The 24534-nt window shown below is 34.1% G+C and overlaps 1 protein-coding gene across 1 annotated transcript; it reads left to right on the forward strand.

Annotated features, from left to right (window-relative positions):
- The first annotated feature begins 1370 nt into the window (after positions 1 to 1370).
- Positions 1371 to 23937, forward strand: LOC138322280 (scavenger receptor cysteine-rich domain superfamily protein-like). Its single transcript, XM_069266319.1, has 12 exons — positions 1371 to 1452; positions 3779 to 3920; positions 4927 to 5117; positions 12930 to 13068; positions 13470 to 13657; positions 14458 to 14605; positions 15600 to 15784; positions 17726 to 17876; positions 19164 to 19369; positions 19624 to 19765; positions 20658 to 20814; positions 23743 to 23937. The coding sequence occupies exons 1-12, from the start codon at positions 1371 to 1373 to the stop codon at positions 23935 to 23937; spliced, it is 1926 nt and encodes a 641-aa protein (XP_069122420.1).
- Positions 23938 to 24534: the final 597 nt, after the last annotated feature.

Genomic DNA, 24534 nt, shown 5'->3' on the forward strand with positions numbered 1-24534 from the left:
AGCACTTATATCATAAAATTCTTCATGATAAATCCCTCCGGCTTAGGAAAATGAGACGTCCCCGTCTCAAAGTGTTTATTGGGAAGGTACATGTACGCTATTCCGCGGATAGCCACCGCGATGTCCTCGATGTCCATTTTGACGAGCTCTAGTACAATGCCTTGTTTCTTGGCCGTTATTGTTCATGTGGGAATTCCGATTCGTAGATCTCCTGTTGGCTGAATTTGTTGGGACGCTATATATGTATCGAGGTTGGAACTGAACACGTACATGAACATGCACCGTCTCTCAGTCGTGTCATTTCGTTTTTCAACTTATGAATTTTAGTCGATTGATTGTCATTTTGCACTTTCAGGATTTCAATGGTGTCTCTTGCCTGATTTAGCTCATATTCCAGGGTTTTGAGTTTTAAAGTTTTGGTTTCAGATATTTGTTTGATGTTTGTTAATTCATGTTGCGATACAAGTTTTTCGTATATCTGCTGGTCATATTCACTAGTAATAAAGTTCACATCCAATTTCAGTTTTCGAATTTTAGCCCTAGAGGAATTCTGAATTATTTTGTTGTTGTCGGAGTTAATCACATTTTTAAGTTCTTCGTTTAGCACATTTGTAAATGGCAATGTAGATAGTACCTTCTTATTGTCTCGGAAAGTCCTGAGTCGTGCAGAATCTCGCCTCCGTTTTGAAGTGGATTTGGTCTTTTTCCTCGGCGCTGTCATACATTTAGACTCTCTGTCCGAAGATTTGTTCGGAGCAGGAACAGGAAGTAAAGTAGGTTTGGGACGCTGTCTGGTCCAGGGAGACGATCCTGTATTACTGAAGTTTTCAGTACGATGTCTAGTCCGACTTAAGCACATTCGAGATAAATGGTCAATATTTCCACACCGGAAACGGTAACAGCCATTCGCAGGACACCACAACACATGATTGGGAACGAATGGATCACCGCATCTGTAACATGCGACATTCGCCATCCTGATTGTTACTGTCATGAAAAACGTAATTCTGGCGGGTTCCAAAATTTGGCGAACACAGCCTTGGTTTGCTTTCCAGTCTGTGTGATTCTGATGATCCTTTGGGAAATGTCACTTGGCAGTAGAGGTTATAGGAATCTTGTGCGTAACTCGTCTTACACAAATAAATGTGGCAAGTTACTCCGGATATCTCACACCAATTTATCACAACGGAATTTCCGGTAGTTGTAATATTTTCCTTGTCCTGGTATAAAATCCAAAGACGTTGATTAGTTGTTCAAATACGAATTTATTAAATCACTTTTCTATGAGTCGGAAGGCGATTTCCGGAGTGTCCGAAAATCGACCCGTAGAGACCGAGCTCTAGATCCTAACTGATGGCAAAATATGAGACATGGAATTAAATGTACAATTGATACAATGGGTGACACCTGGCATGTATATGACTCTATTATGGCTGGTCGGTACTCGGACAGGTGAGATAATCAGCTTATCTATTGTCTGAGTCGTAAGTGCCATAGTACTAGTAAGACCAGACGAGATAATTAACTTCAAAGGGTAGATGAGCTATAAAAACACAATGAATAAATTACGATAAACCATATGTTATATATAGAGTAATTAACTGAAACAGACGTGAATAGATACATGTACAAAATGTAGCTTTAAAATATCATGTCACAAGAAGAAAATAAAGTTAGGAAAGTTTGTGGAAATCAAATTAAATAATACTGAATTAAAATTTTAACCAATGTTCAAAAGATACATAATGTAGCACTTATATCATAAAATTCTTCATGATATTTCTCTGTGTAACTTTCCGCTAGGGATGTTAGAGGTGTTTCCTCGATCCCGATGCGGTTGTCTTGTCATTGTATTGTGTATGTGTACATGTGTACGTGTTAAATGTGGGGAATTTTCCAGTATTTTTATAGGATTTTCGTAACTAGGAAACTTAGATTATTCTGTCATTATTTGGGAATGGATTGTAGTCAACTTAACTGTTCTGACTCTAGAGAAACGTTTTGGGGAAATGATTAGTATTCAGTGGTAAATTTTTATATAGAGGTACATTTTTATTCAGAAGTATTAGGGAATTATTTTTACATTTTTTAGATGCTGGAGATTGCTGGATTTATTGGTAGGAAATATTGTAATGTAACCATAGGATAGCTACTGTGAGAGTGTGTTGAGCAAGGAATAGATCTTCAGGATTGTATCATTGTTTATTGTAATATATTTCAAACATGATTCAATTATTTAACTTTATTTAACTCTTGGTTGTATTTGATTAGGAATCACAGTCTCGGTGACAGTGATTATTAGTATGAGAAGCTTGAAACCTCATACCTATGTAAAGAAAGTTCGTTATAATTATACATTGTACCTAATGGTCCAAGGGTAGACAACTCCAGGAAACCTAGACATATGTTTGAAGACTGAGATGACTAATTGGTGCTGCAGATGCTGAAACGAAGAAGATCCCTGTGGAAGAAGATGCCTTACAAGAGACTTTTATGACTTATAATAGATTTTAGTGAGATAGTACTTGACCATTAGTCGAGTCCTTTATGGACATGGTATCAATCAGTTTGATACCCAACCTATGTTACGGTCAGACACGCTACCTGAATTATAGTGGTTTTGGTCATACCACTTGGCCGTTACAATATTTTGTGTGTGTGTTAATTAGACATATATACCATATATATATATACACGATTAAACACCAATTATTGTTCAAATGATAAGTATCTTTTTGTTCTGCCGGTGGTGGAGCATCTTATAGTTAATGTAGTTACACCCGAATGACGATGGTTTTTTTCAGCGTTCCCGAAATTGATAAAAATGAAGAAAACACGGATTCCAGTCTATACTTATTGCAGTAGAGAGCTTTCATTTTAACATATAAAAAATAAAGTATGCATATATTGTTTTCAAAAATATACTGACAGCTCTCCATATGTTACCGTATATCATGCATTAAAGTATAAAGTTCTATGAGGTATTTTAATTCTACATTTTATTGTAGTACTATATATATAACTTCTAGCAAGTAATGCTATAACTTCTAGAAAGAAATTCTGAAAAATAACAAATACTGTGCTTGTGCAGAGAATCAAGAACATCGATTCCCATTTGATGCCGGTTTTAGAATCGGCAACCTTTTTCTTTTCAACTGCAAGATATCAGAAAGAGTTAATCAACTTTTTTCTGATAAGCGTTGAATCTGTCATTTTTATCTTTAGGGGGTAGAGGTAACATATGCTGCTATTCTTAAACACAAAGATGGGTTGACTGTGTGTGTCACAATGAATTTCTTGTCAAACATTCATTCTTCTGACTAAAATATCTATAACATTGCTTTAGCTTGTGGTATGAACATGTATGATCGAAAAAATGAAATGCCGGTAAAATAACACATTGCAGCAAATATCGATCCTTGAATCACGATCTTATTTTAATTTTATTTTGATATTTCAAAATAACATAACATTTGAAAAAAAATATATTGGACAATTTATGACTTTTCAGCAGCCAAGATCCAATTTGGCGTTCGTTTTATTTTTCCGTTTTGTAGACAATTAGAAATCTAGAAAATCAATAGCTGTGAAATGTATCACTAGTATAGTACAGAGAAACAACATGTGCCTGAATCTCGAAATTAATTTGGCGTAAAAAAGTTGAAAGCATGAAAACATGAAATTATGTCGCCGCATAAAATAATTAAGTTTACAGTATTTTCCATATGTATGTTCCAGTAATCCATTATAAATCTGAATTTGATTCATTAATTTTTAGCGGGGACATTAGCATTGGTGAATGGCTCTGTGGAGTCTGAGGGACGCTTGGAGATATACTATGAAGGACAATGGGGGAATGTATATGGTCCTAGATGGGAGAGGAAGGACGCGATTGTCGTGTGTCGACAACTTGGCTATGGGTAAGTTATGGATGTATCCGTATGACCGCTTTTTTCACGAGATTTATATTTGTACGAAATTTCAGTACTTAATTATTTGCTAATGAAAATATTATTGAAAAAAAATCGTTTATGGGAAACTATGTACAGTGAAAGTCTGATCGCCGCGAAAAGATGAAATTCATGTTTAAGACCATTATTTAATTCTACCATGTCGGTATAACATCATACGGACTTCAACAAAGGTCCATTATTGACAAAACGAGTTTCGTATTTACTGATAATCTTTCAAAACATTTAGTACTTTATTGAAAATGATAATCAACGCATAAAGACATAAATCATTAGTCGATATCAAACTTGGATATGCGAAATTTAAGAAAGAAAAAAAGAGAATTATATGCAAAATTTACCACATCCCCTAACTTACAAGTCGAGAGCCATATATATTATATGGATGTCTCAAAATTTAATATAAGTAGTATAATAATTTAACTAATTAAATTAATTAATAATTAAAACTTTCATTCATATGTGGAATGGAGGGATATGGACGCTCTAGCCGAGCGTCACAAAATGATGTCAAAATAATGCTTGCCGCTTTCAAACACAGCCGTCGTTGTTTGCATATTTAATACTAATACCAGTATATTCTCTGAAATAACGTGGGACGACTGGGTATATTACCATAAGCCCTCCACCTCTGGGTCGCGAGTTCAAATCCCAAGTGGGTCAGTTTTCAGGTACTGCCCATGTAGGGCAGTTGCCAGGTACTGACCGCTGATCGGTGGTTTTTCTCCCGGAACACCGGCTTTCTCCACCAACAAACCTGACACGTCCTTACAAGACCCTGGCTGTTAATAGAACTTTAAACTAATAAAACCCTGAAATAACGTTAAAGTTCATCGAGAAAATAGTGATTTTGTTGCATGAAGCAATAATGTCACGAAGTTGATTTTTATGGGTGAAGCTATGCAATGCATTAGACGACATGAGATCTAACTAATTCGTGTTTGGTTGTTGGTAGGTATGGTGTAGGTGTAATGGATCTACCGTTCGGTCTTGGAGATAACTTGTTCGTGATGGACAGTATACACTGTTCAGGAGCAGAGAGTAGTTTCCTAGAGTGTGAAAACCGGTTTAGGTCGCCTTTCACCTCATCCAAGCGTGCCGTTGGTGTAATATGCAGTTACACGCCTTTCGAACGGGAGTATAGAGGTAAGATTATTATTATTTTCCTCACATTCTTCATCTGTTAGTTATTAATTATTTGCTTCTTTAGCACGCGTGATCCCCTTTTATTACAAGCAATATGAAATGTCCATCTTTATACACAATAGGAAAAAAAAACAATAGAAAAACCAAGCTTGACTGCACATCACTCGATATATAGATAATACGTGTAAAACCATGCTTGAGTGCACATCACTTGATATATAGATAATATGTGTAAAATCATGCTTGAGTGCACATCACTCGATATATAGATGATACTTGTAAAACCATGCTTGAATACACATCATTCGATATACGTAAGCAGACTTTTGAACAAATACACAGACATTCATGTTTGCCATTTTTTTTTTAAAATCTAAAACGTTATTGGAATGTTAACCTTATCAAGGAATGGTAAGAATGCAAAATATCTTAAAAAAATGAAAAAAAATAAAACATTGTGGGCGGACTTTTACCCTATATGCAACACTTCCATTCACTTATTCAGTCTTTGCATATTACAGAGTTAGCTCCCTTGCGGGTAGGTATCCATGGTGACGGCATTTTTTTTTGGGCGCAATTTACGTCGTTTTCTCCGAAAATTATGACCCTACGCTCGCAAACACATAATGTCACAATCAATACCTGCCCGCAGGGAGAGATAACTCTGTTATATGCAAATACAGAATATCACAGCGTCCTTATAGAATAGAAATATAAATAAAATTTTCTTTTACCATGTAATCAGTTACTATGGCTACTGATCGATGTTCTATTAATATATACACCGACATGATTAGTAATTGTATCTTTTAAAAACAGGAGCAAGCGGATTTGATTTGATTAATTTTCTTCAATAACAAAAGTTATATAATTAAATACATTTTACTATTACCGTCATTGACAAGTTTGAGCTTCTTATTTTACTTCAGAATTAAAGTATTTGATTAATTGAATTCCAAATATGTCACTTTATCCTATATGGAATGAGGTATTGATTGTACGGACGACGAAAACAAAATAAATTATCAAATATATTGTTTGTGTTGATATGATATTTTCATACACGACTAATCCATCACTTATTGTCCAAAGTATGATATTGTGTATGTTCTGCCGGTAGTGGAGCTTCATTAAAATATAGATACATATCTTCAGGAACGATTATTTTCGAATTTATTTAACATACCTGGTATGAGCATTTCGCCTCTCATATTGAAGTTATGCATTAAGGCTTAATTCATTTTATGCCAGATCATGCGTTTATTAAAATAGAAATATAAAAAAGCTGTCTGTTGGTGCCACCAAGACTGACGAACACTTTTTTGTGAATTTTTTATTTAAACTTTATGAACACTGACAGTTACCGATGAGCCGTTTATTTTCACGGGACGATAATTTCGCGATTCCATTTACATAACCTACACCTTTAAGGGAACAACCAACAAAATAAAAAAGACCTTCGGAATGGCCATTGTGTATACAAGATTGGGCCCAGGATAGAATTTTAAACCGGCCGCTGATTGGCTGGCTAATTATGAATTTTAAAGGTAAATATGTTTTCTGATAGGTAATTATTCCTAGATAACCATGATATGAATTTTAAAATTCATATTGAGATTAAGGTTCAAAATATCAATTTTGATTATGAATCGGTAAAGATATTAGAATTTCAGGATTTTTTAGCGCAAAATGCGTCTGATTTCAATATAGCTACCCTGGTTGGAGTTTGAGCTGAAGGGCTAAACTTTTTTTCTATGTAGTGTTATATGAGAACTAGACTTAAATTATAGAACACAATAGCTAACTAATATTCCTTCGTTTTAATAATACAGTACAAAACTCTAACAAAGTTTAACACTGTGGTCTATGTAAAATTATTTAGTTGGTTCTCTTTAAGGCTGTGTTTATTATACAGATACAGAGAAAGATGTTTAAATTTAGGATTCAATTCTGATTCTAATTTGTAAACCAATTAGAGGCGCCTAAGGTGTTACATAAACGATACCATACTAACTAGATATGGTAAAGGCTCTTTTTGGCCCCTAAATCTACCAAATTACAAATTAAGTAAATAGAAACTAAGTTGCTTTGTTTGAAATATTGAATACGCCCCTGATAAAAACTCAATGATATTTTTGTTGAAAGAACGTATGGTTTGGCTATATAAACATGGTAACTTTGCACGAATTTTAAAAGCAATAGAACACAACCTAGAACAAACCTTATATTTTAAGGGAATTAGCAGAAACGAAAAATACATCATTCTGAGAAACATAAAGTTTGTTCTAGAATGCGCTCTATGTTACCTAAATGAAAAACTGCATAAAAAATGCCAATTTTGATATAATTTTCACATTTTGCATAATTTGTGTAGAATAAAAATGGTTGCCATGGTAACTAGAGCTGCTATATTACCTAATAGCACTATCAAATATGTCAGGTATGTAGTTAATATTTGAAATGCAAGATTAACATCTTAAAATAACAGACTTTGAAAAATAGCGGATTTGGGGGCCACAAAAGACCCTTTTACCATACCTAGTAATATGGTTTTCGAGTGGTCGGGTGGTTAAGCCACTCGCCTTTCACCTAGCCGGCCGGGGTTCGATCCTCGCCACGGACGTGAAAAGGTTAGGGTCACCTACCCGATCACATGGTTTTTCTCCGGGCACTCCGGATTCCTCCCACACTAAGACCCTTCGCGCGCTAAAATCCGGGCCATCGAGAGTGATATACATAAGTTGTATAACTCATCAATCGATGTAAAATAAATATAGTTAATATTAATATGGTTTTCCATTGTTAACCATGGAAAGTTATGGGATGAATATGAATAAATTCTTACTACCATCCAAGGATGGTAGCTATTATAACCGGTCGCTTTGCCTGCCATGTTTTGGGGATTTCAACTGGTTATAAATAGTCTGTTAACTTTGATTGGCTGGCCAACACAATTTACGTGTGTTGATTGGTTACTTGTTGTTGAAGATTTCATGTGTGTAAGGGGTACCAGTGGTGAAATTATTGCAAACAAATTTTCATTTGATAAAACCAGAGAAGTCCGAATGTTTTTTCTGGTTGTCGGACATTATTCTCATAAATCACACAAGGCGGCGCTACACGTACTGAATAGTGTATAAGTTCTCAATCGGATTCTCTCGGAGAAATTGTTCGGTGATTTGCCGAGTTTTGTGTACATTGTCAGGCACGTGAAGCATCTATATGTAGTCTAACTAGTACTGTTGGCTAGATAATCATGACCTTCTTGTAAAAACTGTCCGTACATGGGAGAGGCTGAAACAAAGTTAGGCTTTACTTAGGGGATATTTGTGTAACTGTATGCGCCTAAGTAAAGTACAGTTTTAACCGAAATGTTAAATTAAATGCTTGTTTCTATGCGTATAGTATTACACCAACTTGTTCAAGTACATGTAACAGTTCAGTGTATATTAGACGGAAAACTTGTTAGCATTAGGAAAAGGCCCACTGCCACCTTCTGAACAACTTTATCAAAACAAACAAAACGTTCATTTTCATAACGCAGGTCGTATTATGTTTCCCGACGTCGTCATAATTACAACCCGTTAGTTGACTATTTCTGCGCCAGACGGCAAAACTTAAACTTGTATTTAGCCATAGTATAAAATAATTGTTTTAAAGAAACTTTAATTTATTTTTTGTTTCGGAAAGGTAGCCTAGTGGCCCTTTCATGAATATCATGAAGTTGATTATCTTTTAATTACATTGAATGCGAAAGCATTTGAATTATCATTCTTCAAAAATGAATTGTCATAAGAACTATGGCAGCTAACTGTGAACAGAACAATGCGTCAAGCTTTCCTATAATTGCTTCCTAATAAATCATGCTGTATGGTAGCCTTCTTAGCTTTTTGGGAAGCTAATACTTGTATAAACCCATGTAGTTAGATCGCGAAATTTCAAAATCGCAAAATATTGATTTTCTAGTTATTTTATATAGCCTAATAACCTGCTAAACGGTATGTGGCATCTATGATATATAAATAACTAGAAAGTTAGAGTGAAATTGATTTTACCTACTGATAAAAAAACAATGATTATAAATTGCTGTATGCGTCTTTCTTCTTCATTTGAAATTCCAGTACGTTTAGTAAATGGACGAAGCCCTTCCGATGGTGTTGTGGAGATTTTCTATGCGGGTCATTGGGGCACCATAGCTTCCACCTCATCTTTTGACCAGAACACTGCACGAGTGGTATGCAGACAACTGAATTTCACGTAAGTTTATAGATTCTGTTTATGATATAATGTCTTTATTAGAATGAACATGAATGCTCGAACAAGAATCATTATTTTCTTCTATGATTATTTTAGAAAAATAACATCCAACGGTCAGCTTTAATCCTATAAATGACTTAATTCATTATATTTGTTTGAATGATTTTCATAAATTGTACCTCAGAGTTCGTACGTTATTAAATCATTAAAAGATACCACACCGCTGACCAATGGTATTTTTTATCAAAGATAGCAGACGATTAGTATTTGTTCAGTTTCAAAAGATACCTACTTTACACCATTTCAGCCATTGAAAAGTTTGAGCTTCTTATTTCACTTCAAGATAAAAATATCAAAGATAATTAATTGCGTTCCGAAAAAAGTCCATTGCACTACGTCCTACATTATTTGTATATGGAATAAAGTACTGATTGCAAAAGCAAAATTTACCATTTTACATAATTCAAGTTTTGTGTTTATTAGACATACAATTACATGAGTAAATACCAGAGTATCGTTTATTCTCTGTCGACGGTGTAGTGTCTAAAACATATTTGTACCGAAATATCCATGACTATTTGTGTGGTTACAGTCCAAACACCAGATAAGATACATACAGTGTACATCTCGCTGTGTATATACATATTAGTTTTTTGTTTATTTTTATGTGAAAACGATAATCTTATTTGTTTACACGCTTCATTCTTCAATTCGTTAATTCTTCACATTCATAATAAACTTTATTACTCAAATTAGAGATACAGAAAATAATATTTAGATGCAATGTAATCCAGGGAACATCGCAATTATTACAAACTCTTCTGATTTTACTTATCAGCCAATATAAGTATACATGTACTTATACTGCTATCAATATACCGCTAATTTCATTAGTTTGAAATCAAAATGCAACCTATTGAATTATATCCTCAATTGCCCTTTTTTAAATAGGTGAGAATACAAACATTACATATCATATTTTAACGTTCACTTTTAACAAAATTGATAATTTGTCCATTATCGTTGTCTAAAATAGTCTTTTATGTCAATTATATATTTTCCTCTCAATTTTCTTATAATAATGCCATGATTTAGGACGTCAAATATGTGTTATTTTGTAATCACTTCCATATTTCTTTTTTGAAATTCTTTGTCTTAAAGTTTTATATAAACTCTTCATTAATGGAGGAATAAAGTCAAAGAAGAAGAAGAAAAACCCTGCCTTCAATAAAAAAAGGTTGTCTTGTATGTAAAGATGCACAACGTTATTTGCATTTTAGGATTTATGCCATAACTCGTCTTCTTTCCTATTGATAACAATATTTGTTGTAAAAATGAAGATTTTTAGAACTTTTAGAACACCGCGTTACTACAAGAAATTTTAAGACAAAACAACTATGGGACATGAGTTTTTATAGTTGGGTTACGTAGTGAAAAAAACCTCTAGGCCTCATTAGACTAACATCTATACCATTACTCCAAGGATAAGTTTTTCAAAAGAGATGTGAGATTCACTTGAACCCCTCCAATCAGCAAAATTGTGATAAACACATTTATGCTAAATTATTACTACCTATAGGAAAAATCAATACCACACATTAGTAGAAATCTAGAATTTTATGAAAGTCATTTGAAAAAGAAAAATGAAATACAAGATCATCGTTATTTGATCTGTATGTTTTCTACTAATGTATTGACATACACTAGGCCTATCATACAATATTACTTTGACATAAACGGCTGAAAAATGAATAAACAGCAAAGCCGTAATACCTTCATTGAATTTTAATATAAACAGTACCATTGTGTGTAAAACGGTACTTTTCTACTGGGACTTTTTAAACTAATGCCTGCTCTTTGACTGTACACCGCCCAAAAGAGAGTGACTGTATCATTATCAAAGACAAGTCACCTCATCAAAATTCCAGTTGTAATTTATATAAAAAATGAAATATAAATACTATGTACAGTAGATATAGATGCAGCCGAAGACGAAACACCTCCTATCGCCAACTGATTACGATGAAGCGTATTACCATGGGCGCCGCCATTTTTACCGAAAGTAGTCCAAAGTGGTTACTACTTACCTCCGAGTCTAGTTTCGGAGAAAATTACGAGGAGTTCCGATTGCTAATAACCCACGTGTACAAGCCAATTGGCCACGTGTGGAGTGAAACGTTAATTACTTCCGGTTAGAAGTAGTATCTACTTACCCCCTTATATTTCAGGTTACACAATACCACGTATGAACGTAAGGTGTAAGTGAGGATATGTGTGTGATTGAAAGTGCGAACCACGAATAAGTCTCCTCCTGTGAGAGTACAGATGTCTATTTTGTTGTTATGCTTATTATAAATAAACATTTATTTTGAAAAAAATGCACGAAGATACATAAGGATACATTAGGGTCAGCTGCATAGTGTATGCTAGTCAGAATATCCGATTTTTCTGTTCTCATGGTCATTCCAGGGGTTAAAGGTCAAAGGGTGAAAATTCATTTCAATAAATGGAATTGTTGGAATAAATTCAAGCTAATGTTGTTTTCTTCTTTTCTTTATCAAAGCGGTCAAACTGTACAAACCTCAGAAGCATACAATTACACTCGCCCACTTATATGGCAAAGTGATTTCTACTGCACTGGCGATGAAACCAGTCTTTCTGCGTGCAATATTAGATATGACTTTGGAGAATACCCCTATGACAATAGAGTAGACGCTGCAGTCATATGTGATGATCCGAATCAGAGTACAGTTAACGGTGAGATGTTGACATATTTATGTTTATATCGCAGACAATATAGATCTACGTTTCTTATACTAATACATCCATTCTATACTTATATTGGCTTATCATAGAGTTATATAATGCCGTCCAAACGTTATGTTACATATGTTAAAATTTACAGACAATTTAACTCGAAGAAAACTCTTAGAAAAGCAATTAATAAGTTAAAAAATAAATATGTTTATAAAAAAATATACACTGATACATGTACCTAAGTTAACAAGGTTTACATATTTATGTACTTAATGTATATTTGTAAAAATGCAGGTGTTTTGAAGGGCAATGTATGTGTTTGAAAGAAAATGACAATCATTCTATAGCGGTCTCCACGTTTACCTCTGTCAGCGGTTCAAAGACTGGCGTCTGTTTTTTTTTTTTTTTTTGATCGGTCAAATTATATTTTTTTTAGATTCATTAGTACTTTACAGGCAAACGACACAATAAGAAACTTCGAATAGGTATCAAAAAAGTTCGTGCACGTCTGAAATGCGTTTTTTACGGATCTTGATATTTCCATATGGGCCGTTTACAGAGGTGTTCTATAGGAGAAATTGCGGAAATGATGTCGTTTCAACACACAAACTAATGACCTCGCAATCGATTCCAAAACTGAAGAAAGATATCTGTGTTCGAAACGGGCCAGTTGACAATAAAATAATAAATACATTCTAAAATGCTTACGCGTATTCCATTTTTTTTTGTAATTGCATGTAAGTATTGATTGTTAGGTCAAGCTGTTATTCATAAGTACTTGTTTTTGTGGTATTCCAGACACCGTGCGTCTGACGAATGGCGACTCGATTTACCAAGGGCGTGTGGAGATCCTACACTCATCATATTGGGGAACTGTCTGCCATGTCGACTGGGACGATCGAGACGCCATGGTTGTCTGTAGAGAGCTCGGATATGGGTAAAATAAGTTTCAGTAAAACAAATAATTATTTAATTATGAATTTATATTCAAATTTGCTAAATATAGTCTTATTATATGTTGACGACATGTAATCTTACGTTGATATGAATAACCAACAAATTTTGAACGGAAGTTACATATACATTGTATGTACCAGTAAAATGCGAACCGAATTATAATTTCCGGATTTTCATGACTAATGACTTTTCGATTGATTATGTTTCTGCTGTATCTTTATTACAAAAGAATTTTTACACAATGAATTTCAAAATTCTAAAACATCGAAAAAACACTTGAAAAATCGCGCACGAAATGGCAGTGTCTACTTGGATATTTCTTTTATGAACGTCATATCGAAAGTCTATATAAAATAATGTAACTTATTTGTTACATATCAGTGAAGGGATTGCTGTGTTTAAAAACACCTTTGGAAATGCCAACGAGTCCCTTGTTACGTGGCTAAACCACGTAGAATGTGACGGCAGTGAACAACGACTGGCGGATTGTCCTTCAGGTGGCTGGGGTAACCAGAATTGTTACCACAACTATGATGCTGGTGTTATATGCTCCGGGAACACCACCTACCGTACGCATTTTATCATTTCGGGATTAACATAACTAAACAGATTGAAAAGATTAGACAAAACCTAAACAATATACTTTTAATAAACCCTATTCCGTCTTTGCATATTGCAGAGTTAGCTCCCTTGCGGGTAGGTATCGATTGTTACGTCATTATTTTATGAGCGCAATTCACGTCGTTTTCTCCGAAACGTATGATGTTGCGCTCCCAAACACATGACGTCACAATCAATACCTACCCGCAAGTGCAGATAACTCTGCAATATGCAAATTCGGAATATATTGTTTGTGTTGAGAGTCTCTTTATTCTATAATTCGATATGAAATCAGATAGTTCTTTTAGGTTGGCCGAATGTACTTTTTTCGATTTCATGAATCACTTTTTCCAAGAAGTTGAATATATCAGTCCATCAGAAGCGGTGTTACAAACGAAAACAAAAGTAAGATTATACGCTATAAACAAAGGCGGTATTTCTAGCAAGTTTCCGGTTCCTCCCCCCTGTAGAATCAACAATTATAAAAACTAGTCCTATGGATATTTCGATTATTGCTTATAAATTAAGAAATGTGGCAAAGTGTATAAATATTCTTTTTAGCAAAATGATGGTGTGTATTGTGCTTGATTCATACTAACTTATCTTCAAAAGACAATGTTAAAAATGTACACCAATCGTTTCAAGATTAAATACACATTGACAATAATGAACATATATATATTACATACACATATTTATGTATTTTTCTTTTACAATTGGAGTGGATTTTGATAATGATTAGTAATTTGACAATGACTTGTTCATACAGCTGAACATGGTACATTACGACTTATGAACGGAACCAATGAAAATAGTGGTAGAGTGGAGATAAATGTGTTTGGTGAATGGAGCAGCATATATCAGAAAAGCTGGAGATATAAAGACGCTCAAGTTGCTTGTAGACAGCTAAATTACACGTAAGGAGTGATACCAATAATTAACGTATATCTCATAACAAAAGTAATAAAATGTTCTTACTGATTAAACAAAATACACTTCACCAACTTGATTTGAATACTTCAAATTTTATTTTCCCTTGTAATAAGATTTCCCGGGCGTCTGAAAAATATTCCGTATATTGTAAGATTAAATAGTTAATTGCCCTTGTGGGAAGGGATCTCACAGAGTTCATATGAAATGTGGGGACCGCAATGCACCCTGGGGGAGATTGCTAAAAGGAAGTAAGTCGTGTTCACAAAATAATAATGTCACGATTGATAACTACCTAAAAGGGAGGTAACTCCGTCATATGCAAAGACGGAATACTAACATAAATACAGTAGAAAGATATACAAGTATACCTAAATAACGTTATTTTTTAGTCATGTAAAAGCTGAAAGTTTGAAAAAATATACTACTTAAATAAAACCTTTAAAACCTTCCTGAAATGCGAATTAAAATTTCTAGGCGTGATATTTAAGATCAGTGTGCCTTTGGTTAATTGGGTTCCATTAACGTCGTTTTATAAGGCGGTAGCAGATACTATCATGAGTGGACGGGTGGTGTAGTGGTTAAGCCACTCGCTTTTCACCTAGCCGACTGGAGCTCGATTCCTAGCACGGAAGTAAAAAGGTCAGGGGTCACCTACCTGATTAATTTGGTTTTCTCCGGGTACTCCGGTTTCCTCCCACTTTAAAACCCCTTCGCGCACTTTCATCGGGGCCATCGAAAGTGATTAGTATAAGTTGTTGAACTTGTTTCGTCGCAATCGATGTTAAATAGATAAAGCTTATATTATATCATGAACACAAAGATCCAGTGAAAGGTTTAGGGTATAGTCATGCATATTATTTTATAAACATTCATCTTTTGAATATGACTTATTTTATAAATGAATCTTGTTCATTGTTGAAATACGATGTCATAAATTCTTTATACACATTACTTAAATTACCTAAATAACATTTCCAGAGAAGGCACTCCAATATATTATACCGATCCGGGGAAAGGGCCTATGTATCTGGAATTAATGTACTGTGTCGGAAGTGAATCACGCTTGATTGACTGTCCACGTCAGGGTTACTACGGAACCATCAGTTCCGCAAGCGAAAATGCTGGAGTGGTCTGTACGGGAGATATTAATGATCCACTGGAAGGTACGGAAGTAATTTTAGATATTTTAGTTTTGTAAGTTACGACATTCATTATTTAATTTTATGTTATTTTTTGTACGAATTTTAAAATATTTGTTTTGTGATTTCAATACAGGCAACACATGTTTGTATATACAAAAAAACCTCGTTAACCAATAAAGAGCTGATAAATTTAAATACTATTAATATTTATCTTATCACGACGGATACAAAAATCCAACACGCTTAGTTGAGGGACCAATCAAACGCACTATCTGAATGGACGGGATCTTTATAAATCAATAGCGAAATAATCTTTTATCGTATAGGAAATCATAAATATGCTTTTGGTTCCGATAGTGACCACAGTAAGAGAGTTACGAACAGCAAAAATAATGTTTAAGATTGCGTTCTATTATAGTAATTATAATAACGATATAGTCCATGAATAATGTACGATATAATTTTTCGAATAGAAATATATCAATACGTCAAAATAACTAATATAAAGAAACAAAAAATACTTCATAAAAGTTTGAATTATCACCTAAAGTTATTACGTTATATCGACAGACATAGATCATTTTCCTATTCAATTCAATTAAAACTTCTGAATGTTAATGATAACTTACAGTGTAGTATGACATGCCTTCTTCAATATGTCAATATATAAATATAAAAGAGACAGGTTTCATATGATGATAATGATCAATATCTGACAAAGAATTAGCTAAATACATTTTTCGTAGCACGATTCTTTTGCCGATTGAAGACTAATTATCAATATAATTAATTAAGCTGTATAGATTAACTTTTTTGAGTTTGTTCGCGGGCATTATCTTCATGTCAATATCTAGTATACAATGTAGCTATTATTCGGATAAGGAATCCCATGCCTTCTTTATTGTTAAGAATATTGACATATAGCAAAACTATCGGTAGTCGTTACTTTATTGCGATTATGTATGGCCATATACTTACATATGGGGTCTTGTGTTGATAAGTAAACAAATAAAGGTTCAAGCAAACATCAAGAATTGGCTTGTAGTCGCGGTTTTTGTAATTTCAAAAGGGCGGAATATCATAGTTGTAAAAATGCAACAAAACGTCGAAGTATGAGCGAAAAATGTGGATATGAAGGATAGGAAAATTCTACTCATGGGATCACAGAATGTTGTAAAAACCCTCGGCAAAACCTCGGGTTTTTGTGACCCTTGGGTAGAATATCCCTGTCTTTCTGGGAGATAACCGACACACACTTAAACATTTTTCATTGTAAGAATGGGAGACAAATAAATTTGTGTTGATCAGCCAACACTTTAAACTTTAGTTGAATAACTAATGTCCAGACCCATATAAGTTTGTATTTGTTTTCCCTAACAACAGCGAGATGACTTTGTGAAGTATCTGGGAAATAAACAACATAACTATCCCAGGTGTCCTAATAGAAGACTTCAGGTCTTTTATGTTTATTGATATTCTGACTTGGTATTTAACAAAGTTATCTCCCATGCGGGTGTCTATCGAATGAAGTCGTTTTCTCAGAAAAGCATGACGTTACGCTCGCAAACATCACAATGAATACCTACACACGTATGGCAGACATCTCTGTATGATGCTCAATCATAGTACAAACCAACAAATTTCATTTAAGATGTTGACCTGTAAAAAATGAATCGATATCATTGACACCCTTAACACACGTTGTGTTTTAAGACATCTGGTCATGTTTTTTAGGATTTCTAGTCAATTTGTTTATTTGATATAATTAATTTGATATAAATTAAATAACGACGTCACGAAACATGTTCTACATATTACTCATTACTACACACACGGTTATTACGGGACAATTATGATATCATAAATTCCTTTTTTGATGCGTAAGGTTGTATGTTTTATTGTGTTAGTTTCGAACAAATGGAAATATAATTTTGTTGAAACCATCCTAAACTATATTTTTAGGTGAGGTGCGGTTGATGAATGGGAGTAATGCATTAGAAGGCAGAGTGGAGGTGTATCATGCCGGTCACTGGGGACAGATATGGGAGGACAGCCCCAATATTCCGTGGAGCACTGAGAACGTGAATGTCGTCTGTGGTCAGTTAGGCTATAGGTAGGTACTACAGGCCCTTGTTTCTCGAAACAAAATGTAAACTTACGTCATAATTCAACCGCCGACGAATGCTGTTTTTTTCTTTTTCAAAAACAGGAGCAGACGAATACGTAATTTCCTTCAGTTACAAAAGTTACATACTTAACACCTTCACCACCATTGAACAGTTTAAACATCTTTAATTGAAGATGAAAATATTAAAAAAAAATATTAACGGCGTCCCGATAAAAAAATCCATGGCAATATGTACCAATAGCAAAATATATGCAATTACAAAATGTGTATGCACGGTTAAACGTCATTTATTGTTCAAATGATGGGTATGGTAAATGCTCATTTGACGGTGGACATGTGTTTTCTCCTTGTGTAACTTAAATGATTTTTTTTATTTAAGTCTGTTTTTTTCCGAGAAATCGGAGCCAGGTGGGATTGTAACAAATGTAAACCATTAGATAAATCAAGTTTGATTTCAATTGGTAGTTTGTTATTACAATAATGCATTTTACCCTCCATACTTAATAAAATAGTGGCAAAAATGAAATGACTGAATCGTTAGCTTCATTATGAGGTATTGATTGTAAATTTCAAGATTTATTGTAAATATTGTACACTCACGTGGAGGTTCAACCCACGATGAGATTTGATTGAAATGTAAAGTTTATGTGCATTCTGGAATTGGGCTATTGTCGTCACATTTTTATAGATATTTTAAATGACGCGCGTTAGCGCGTCATGTTGCAATGTCTGTTCAAAAAAAAGTTTACACACCAGTAAACAAGAAACACTAACAATAATTCCTTATATTTACATTTCGACCGACCATTGCATTGAAAATTAAGTGTTCAAATAAAATAAAACTAAAATAAAAATAAAAAATTAAATGTTATACGATTGTTGGAACAGCCGGTAAATTGATTGGAATCTCGGTAAAGCTTGCTTCAATTTGGCGGCAACCACTGCGTTAACGCAAGTGTAAACGATTTTGCAGTTGGTAAGGTTATATAGCAAAGAGAAAACGAAAATGTAAATATTACTTCATAAAAAAATGACTGAATAAAGTTTTATTTTACCTACCAACGTGTATCGATGTGGTACTTATGTACTGATGTATATTTCTCTGATGTATGCCTGTATATTACTGTTAAGCAGTAGTATACGGGTCATGTTTGCCTCTTTCGCCTTGTAGACTCCCATATATGTTTTCTCGTTGACAGTGGTGTGCGGGCCGTATATGCATTTTTCTTTGGTCTTGTGTACTCTCTTATATCTATGTTTTCTCGTTGACAGTGGTGTGCGGGCTGTATATGCCTCTTTCTTCGGCCTTGTGGATTCTCCTGTGTGGATGCAAAACGTCAACTGCGCCGGAAACGAATCACGATTATCCGAGTGTTCTTTCAATGGCTGGGGTGTACAAGAATTGTATACCCCCAATGCAGTAACACACAAAGGAATTAGTGTCGTCTGTGCCATGGGCTTTCCAATAAGTGTGTCGTGTAGGTATTTGTTTTTCTAGAATGAATAATTTGTTGAATTGAAAAAAAGCAATCTACCCCATCTGATATAGAAAATAAAACATCGGCTCGGGCTCTAACTCCTCTCTACAATACCAGGAATCAATAGCGGCCTGAAAACAAGGCAATAATAGATAATTAGTGTGATCATTTGCTATGCTCATTTTGATGTGTTACGTTGATAATGTAAACGAAGGTCATAAGTGTTTGTTTATTGCCTTACATGATGATTTCAGATGGAGATATACGTTTGGTTGGTGGACCAGACATCTATAGTGGACGAGTGGAAATCTATGGTCCTTTAGGATATGGAACAGTGTGTCAAGACATAGCATCTACTCAAGTTGCTAAAGTAATATGTCAACAACTTGGCTACAGGTAATATATACAACATTAGTGAAACCCATCAGACTTCAATCTGATTAAAATACGGATCCTTCTACCATTTCTGTTTCATACAGGATCTGAAAAATATCTTCAAAGTAAAACTCCTATAACTCGATTAGCAGAGGACCAGGTCAATAGTTCGGGGAATACGGGTCGGTGCACTCAGGTGTGACACAGGTAAAAACATCTCAAGGCCCGAACACCTGTTCGACGAATACATGGGTAAATACTATGTATTTGATGAAACGAGGACATACTTCTATTCGAGGAATGAGGGGTATTCGACGAAGAGCTGTTCGAGCTATCCGGGGTTTTGTTACATAGATTATATAGGAACACGGTCGGGACCGTACGACCAGTTCGACGAATAGGAGGTATTCGAGGAATCCGGGTTCGAGTTATAGGGGTTATACTGTACATGTATATGCATACTGTGATGAAATGTCGTTTTGAGTTTATGGAGCCCAAAACAAATATGAATTGGAACTGAGACAATCTTCTATCAAACGAAGTGAGAATAGGAGATTTCAGCCTGTTGTTAGTTCGGATCCATAGACACATCTACCATTCTTTAGACTAATAGGGGTTAATATGAGGTTTCCCTGTAAAAGAACGGGAAATATATTTGTTTGTGATTCTTCTTTCCGGTGGATGTTCATTTCATTTCTGCAAGGTATTTTGTTGTTCTACCTTAATCCTAAAATCAAAGCTTAAAATGATTGCATACAGAGCATTTTAATGAACTTCTTTTGTTGTGAGTCGAAACACCTTTTCTAAATTTTTTATTCACCCATAGCAGACACATACTTATCTAGAATATATTTTAATAAGCATTTAGTATTTGTCCGGTATTTCTATCATATTGTATTTTCTTCGTTCATAGCTACACAAGACGCGAACGCTTTTCCTTCTTTGGTGAAAGCACACATACTGTATGGCTAAAGTTTTCGCGGTGCAGCGGAGAGGAACAAAGGCTGGAATATTGCGAGTTGGCGTCTTGGGGGTTCGAGCCGAGATGTTCAAACGCAGAAGAACTTGGCGTAATATGCAGTCCATAGGCATTATTAGCCCTAACAAATTCTTATTGACTGAGGCTACATTATTTCAGAGAAGTCTGTTGTCCTCAAAATGTTTTAAATACGATTTAGAAAAGTTTCTTTTATTAAGAAAAAAAAGATAACAATGTGCAGTTATTTTCATAAGATGAAAGTATGATGGTGTGGACTTATTATTTTCATATTTTCATATAATGAAGAATTCGCCAATATTTTATTTCTTTTTTTAATTATCTGACGGTGAAACCGGAGGGGCTATAGTATTTGTCTCCATCTGTCTGTCTGTCTGTCTGTCTGGATGTTGGTTTACAGATGATAACGCGAGAAAGAGTCGAATATTTATTTTTTGAAACTTTATACAAGCACATGAGAAAACAGAACCGGTATAAAATCAAAAGGTCAATGTCACTAAAATAGATTATTTTGAAAAAGATTAGCTACCAAATGAGAATGGATCATTCAGTCACGGTAACTTAAAAAGGCTACAATTAGAAATACTTAATGATAATTTTTTGGGTCAGCATGTGACATGCACGGTCTCAGCAACGTTCAGATTGCTTGTTTCACCTGTGACTACCTTAGAAATCAGTGATTTATTGATGTGTTTTAAAGCAATTCTTTTTTGTATATTTACGTAATAATATGTCTACAGTTCCAATACTGGTGGCGACCTGTGTTTGGCTGTGTAATTTTATTATAGATAAGTGGTGTTACTGTACATACTTTTGGTAGGTATAAATTTTCGCAAACCTTAAATTAGACTTAAACTTTTTTGATTTGGCTTCTAAGGTATACATAATTCGAACTTGTTCAATTCTTGGTATTTCACGAATTAAAATTCGCAACCATGGCAATGACCTGCAAAATCGGAAAAAAATATAGTCAGGTGGCAAATGGCAGGTAATAAGGTATCCTCTTTCTGTTTGCTATTTTCATTTTATGTCCATTTTTGTTGTTCTTCTTCTCGATGGTAGTACTATCAGAAACATGTATGTTTCCGATACCATTACTCATGTAAACTGATTTCTCTGTGAGAGTGGCCTCCCTTTACCTTTTTATATTTTTTGTTCCCTTCATTTCCTTTCTGATTTGTAATCAGAAATATATGTCTGTCACAATGAATGCCTCTGAAATATACAGATAGATGTATCAGTCAAATTTTGCCCTCTATATTCAAATGTGAGTAGTATTCTTCTTATTATCAATTGATTTGAATAAGGATTTCCCTTTAGATATGCTTTTTACTTTTTCTTATCCGGATTTAATTTGGATAAGGTTTTCTTATATAGATTGTACTTCCGTTTCCGGTATGTAAGTCTTTGTCATTGATGCGTTTGATTTGAATACAAATATAAGTTTGGAAGAGAAGTTACCAAACTAGGCCTACCATGTATATGTTTTTTTATTGTATCCTATCTACTCCTTTTCTGTTCTCTTCTTTCCTACTCTGTTTTTCTGGATGGCAAGTTATACTTAAGAAGTTGGAATTGATGCAACAATAACGCACGTTGGAAATTTATTTTTATGCATCGTGTTCCACAGTACCTTCTCTACGTGATTTATTCAGTATGCCTACTGCAACCAACTATTAGAAGCAAGCATGATAACATGTTTTGTGAGTTTGGTTTCATAATTAGTTGAGAGTATCAAGATACAAACAGCAAACTGTCAGGGTCTGTCGGATAAGTTCAAGCGTAAAGATGTCTTTGCATATAAAAGTTATAATATATACTGTATTCAAGACACACATTTTACCACAGAAAAAGAAATACTAATACGCAATGAATGGGGATATATCTGTCATTTCAATTCTTTTAAATCTAATTCACGGAATGTTGCTGTACTAATTAACAATAACTTTGGTTGCAGGATCAAAAAGGAAAAGATAGACTTGTCTATTAATTTTTTTCATTAAATTTGGAAATTGATGGTAAAAATATAACATTAATCAATATTTATGGTCCAAACTCCGATTGTCCTGATCTTTTTACAAGAGTGGAAGATACCATCCTTAACTATAATAATGATAAATATATAATCTGTGGTGATTTTAACTTAGTTGTTCACCCTGAGCTGGACTATGACAAAAGCTATTAAAAAATCAATAATCCAAAGGCTAGGGAGAAAGTTTTAAATTTAATAGAAAATTTAGATATGGTAGATGTTTGTAGGGAACAGCATACAAATTCGAAACGTTATACAAGTACATGGCGAAAACATTCACCTGTAAAACAATCTAGATTATGTTTTTTTCTTGTTTCTCGAAATATATTTACAATTGTTTCTTCTCCATTTTTCTTTTCCAAAGATTGTTTTAAATGTTTATGACTTCAAAAAAGGTAAAGGGCTTTGGAAATTAAACAACTCATTATTACATGTTCAAGAATATTTGAATCTGGTAAATAATACAATTAAATCTGTAAAAGCACAGTACTGTCTGCCAATTTATAATCTTGACTCTATTGATAATATTCAGGATAGCAGCCTACAATTTATAATAAAGGATCATCTGTTTCTTGAGACACTTTTAATGGAAATAGGGGAAGAACAATATCTTATTCATCTTTTAAAAAGAAACAAAATAATTTAAGAGAAGACAATTTGAAAGAAGATATAAGTAAACTTGAAAATCGAACTACTGTTGATATAGATATAGATGAATTGAATAGAAAAAAGAAGGAATTAGAAGAGATTCGGTTGGAAAAACTTAAAGGTAGTGTAATTTGGTCAAAAGCTTTATGGATAGAGGGAGGAGAAAAGCCTACGCAATATTTTTGAAATCTAGAAAGTAGAAATTATGTATCAAAAATTATTCCAAAACTCGAGAAAGAAAATGGAGAGTTTATCACTAATCAAGATGAAAATCTTAGTGAAGTTAAATCCTTTTATTAACAATTATACTCTGTTGACAAGAACATTGAGGAAGTAGATTTAGAAGAATTTTTAGAAGGTGGTGAAGTTCCAAAATTAAATAATACAGAATATTCGAGTATGGAGGATCAAATAACGTTTGAAGAAGCATCAACAACTCTTAAAAATATGAAAAATGATAAAAGTCCGGGATCGGATGGATACACTTCAGAGTTTTTCAAATGTTTTTTTGAGTAAATTTGGGCTTTTCGTTGTTCGTTCTATTAATTATGGGTACTTAAATGGTCAACTTTCAATTACACAACGTCAGGACATTATCACCTGTATTCCAAAGCCACACAAAATCAAAATACTGTATAAAAAACTGGCGTCCAATTTCTTTAATAAACATTGTATATAAAATAGCTTCAGGGACAATAGCTACATTGTAACAGGATTAAATTGTGTTTCTTTGGTAATTAATATTTACTAAACACAATGTATCATATGCACTACGTGTTGTTGATCCAAAGCTTTAATTTGACTATTTCCACAGTGATCATGTCAGCATATCGAACCGACTATCACTTCGTCATTAAAACATCTCTTTTTGGGGATGTGGATGTGGCGCAGTGGTAGAAGGCGCAGATATGTTTGGCTAGGCGATTGGGTGCCGTAGATCGTGAGTTCGAGACCCGGATAGGGCACGAGTCAATAAATTTTCATGCTTTGTTAAATTGTGTTTCTTTGATATTTACTAAACATAATGTATCATATGCACTATGTGTTGTTGATCCAAAGATTTAATTTGACAATTTCCACAATGATCATGTCAGCATATCGAACCGACTATTA

This window comes from Argopecten irradians, chromosome 4, assembly GCF_041381155.1.
Source record: "Argopecten irradians isolate NY chromosome 4, Ai_NY, whole genome shotgun sequence".
Classification (NCBI taxonomy): Eukaryota; Metazoa; Mollusca; class Bivalvia; order Pectinida; family Pectinidae; genus Argopecten; species Argopecten irradians.

Excerpts from the sequence above, each read along its gene's own strand:
- LOC138322280 (XM_069266319.1), top strand. The coding sequence starts at position 1,371 with ATGGAATTAAATGTACAATTGATACAATGGGTGACACCTGGCATGTAT. Across the intron at positions 13,069-13,469 it reads TGTAGAGAGCTCGGATATGG|TGAAGGGATTGCTGTGTTTA; the intron begins GTAAAATAAGTT and ends GTTACATATCAG. Across the intron at positions 15,785-17,725 it reads TATTAATGATCCACTGGAAG|GTGAGGTGCGGTTGATGAAT; the intron begins GTACGGAAGTAA and ends CTATATTTTTAG.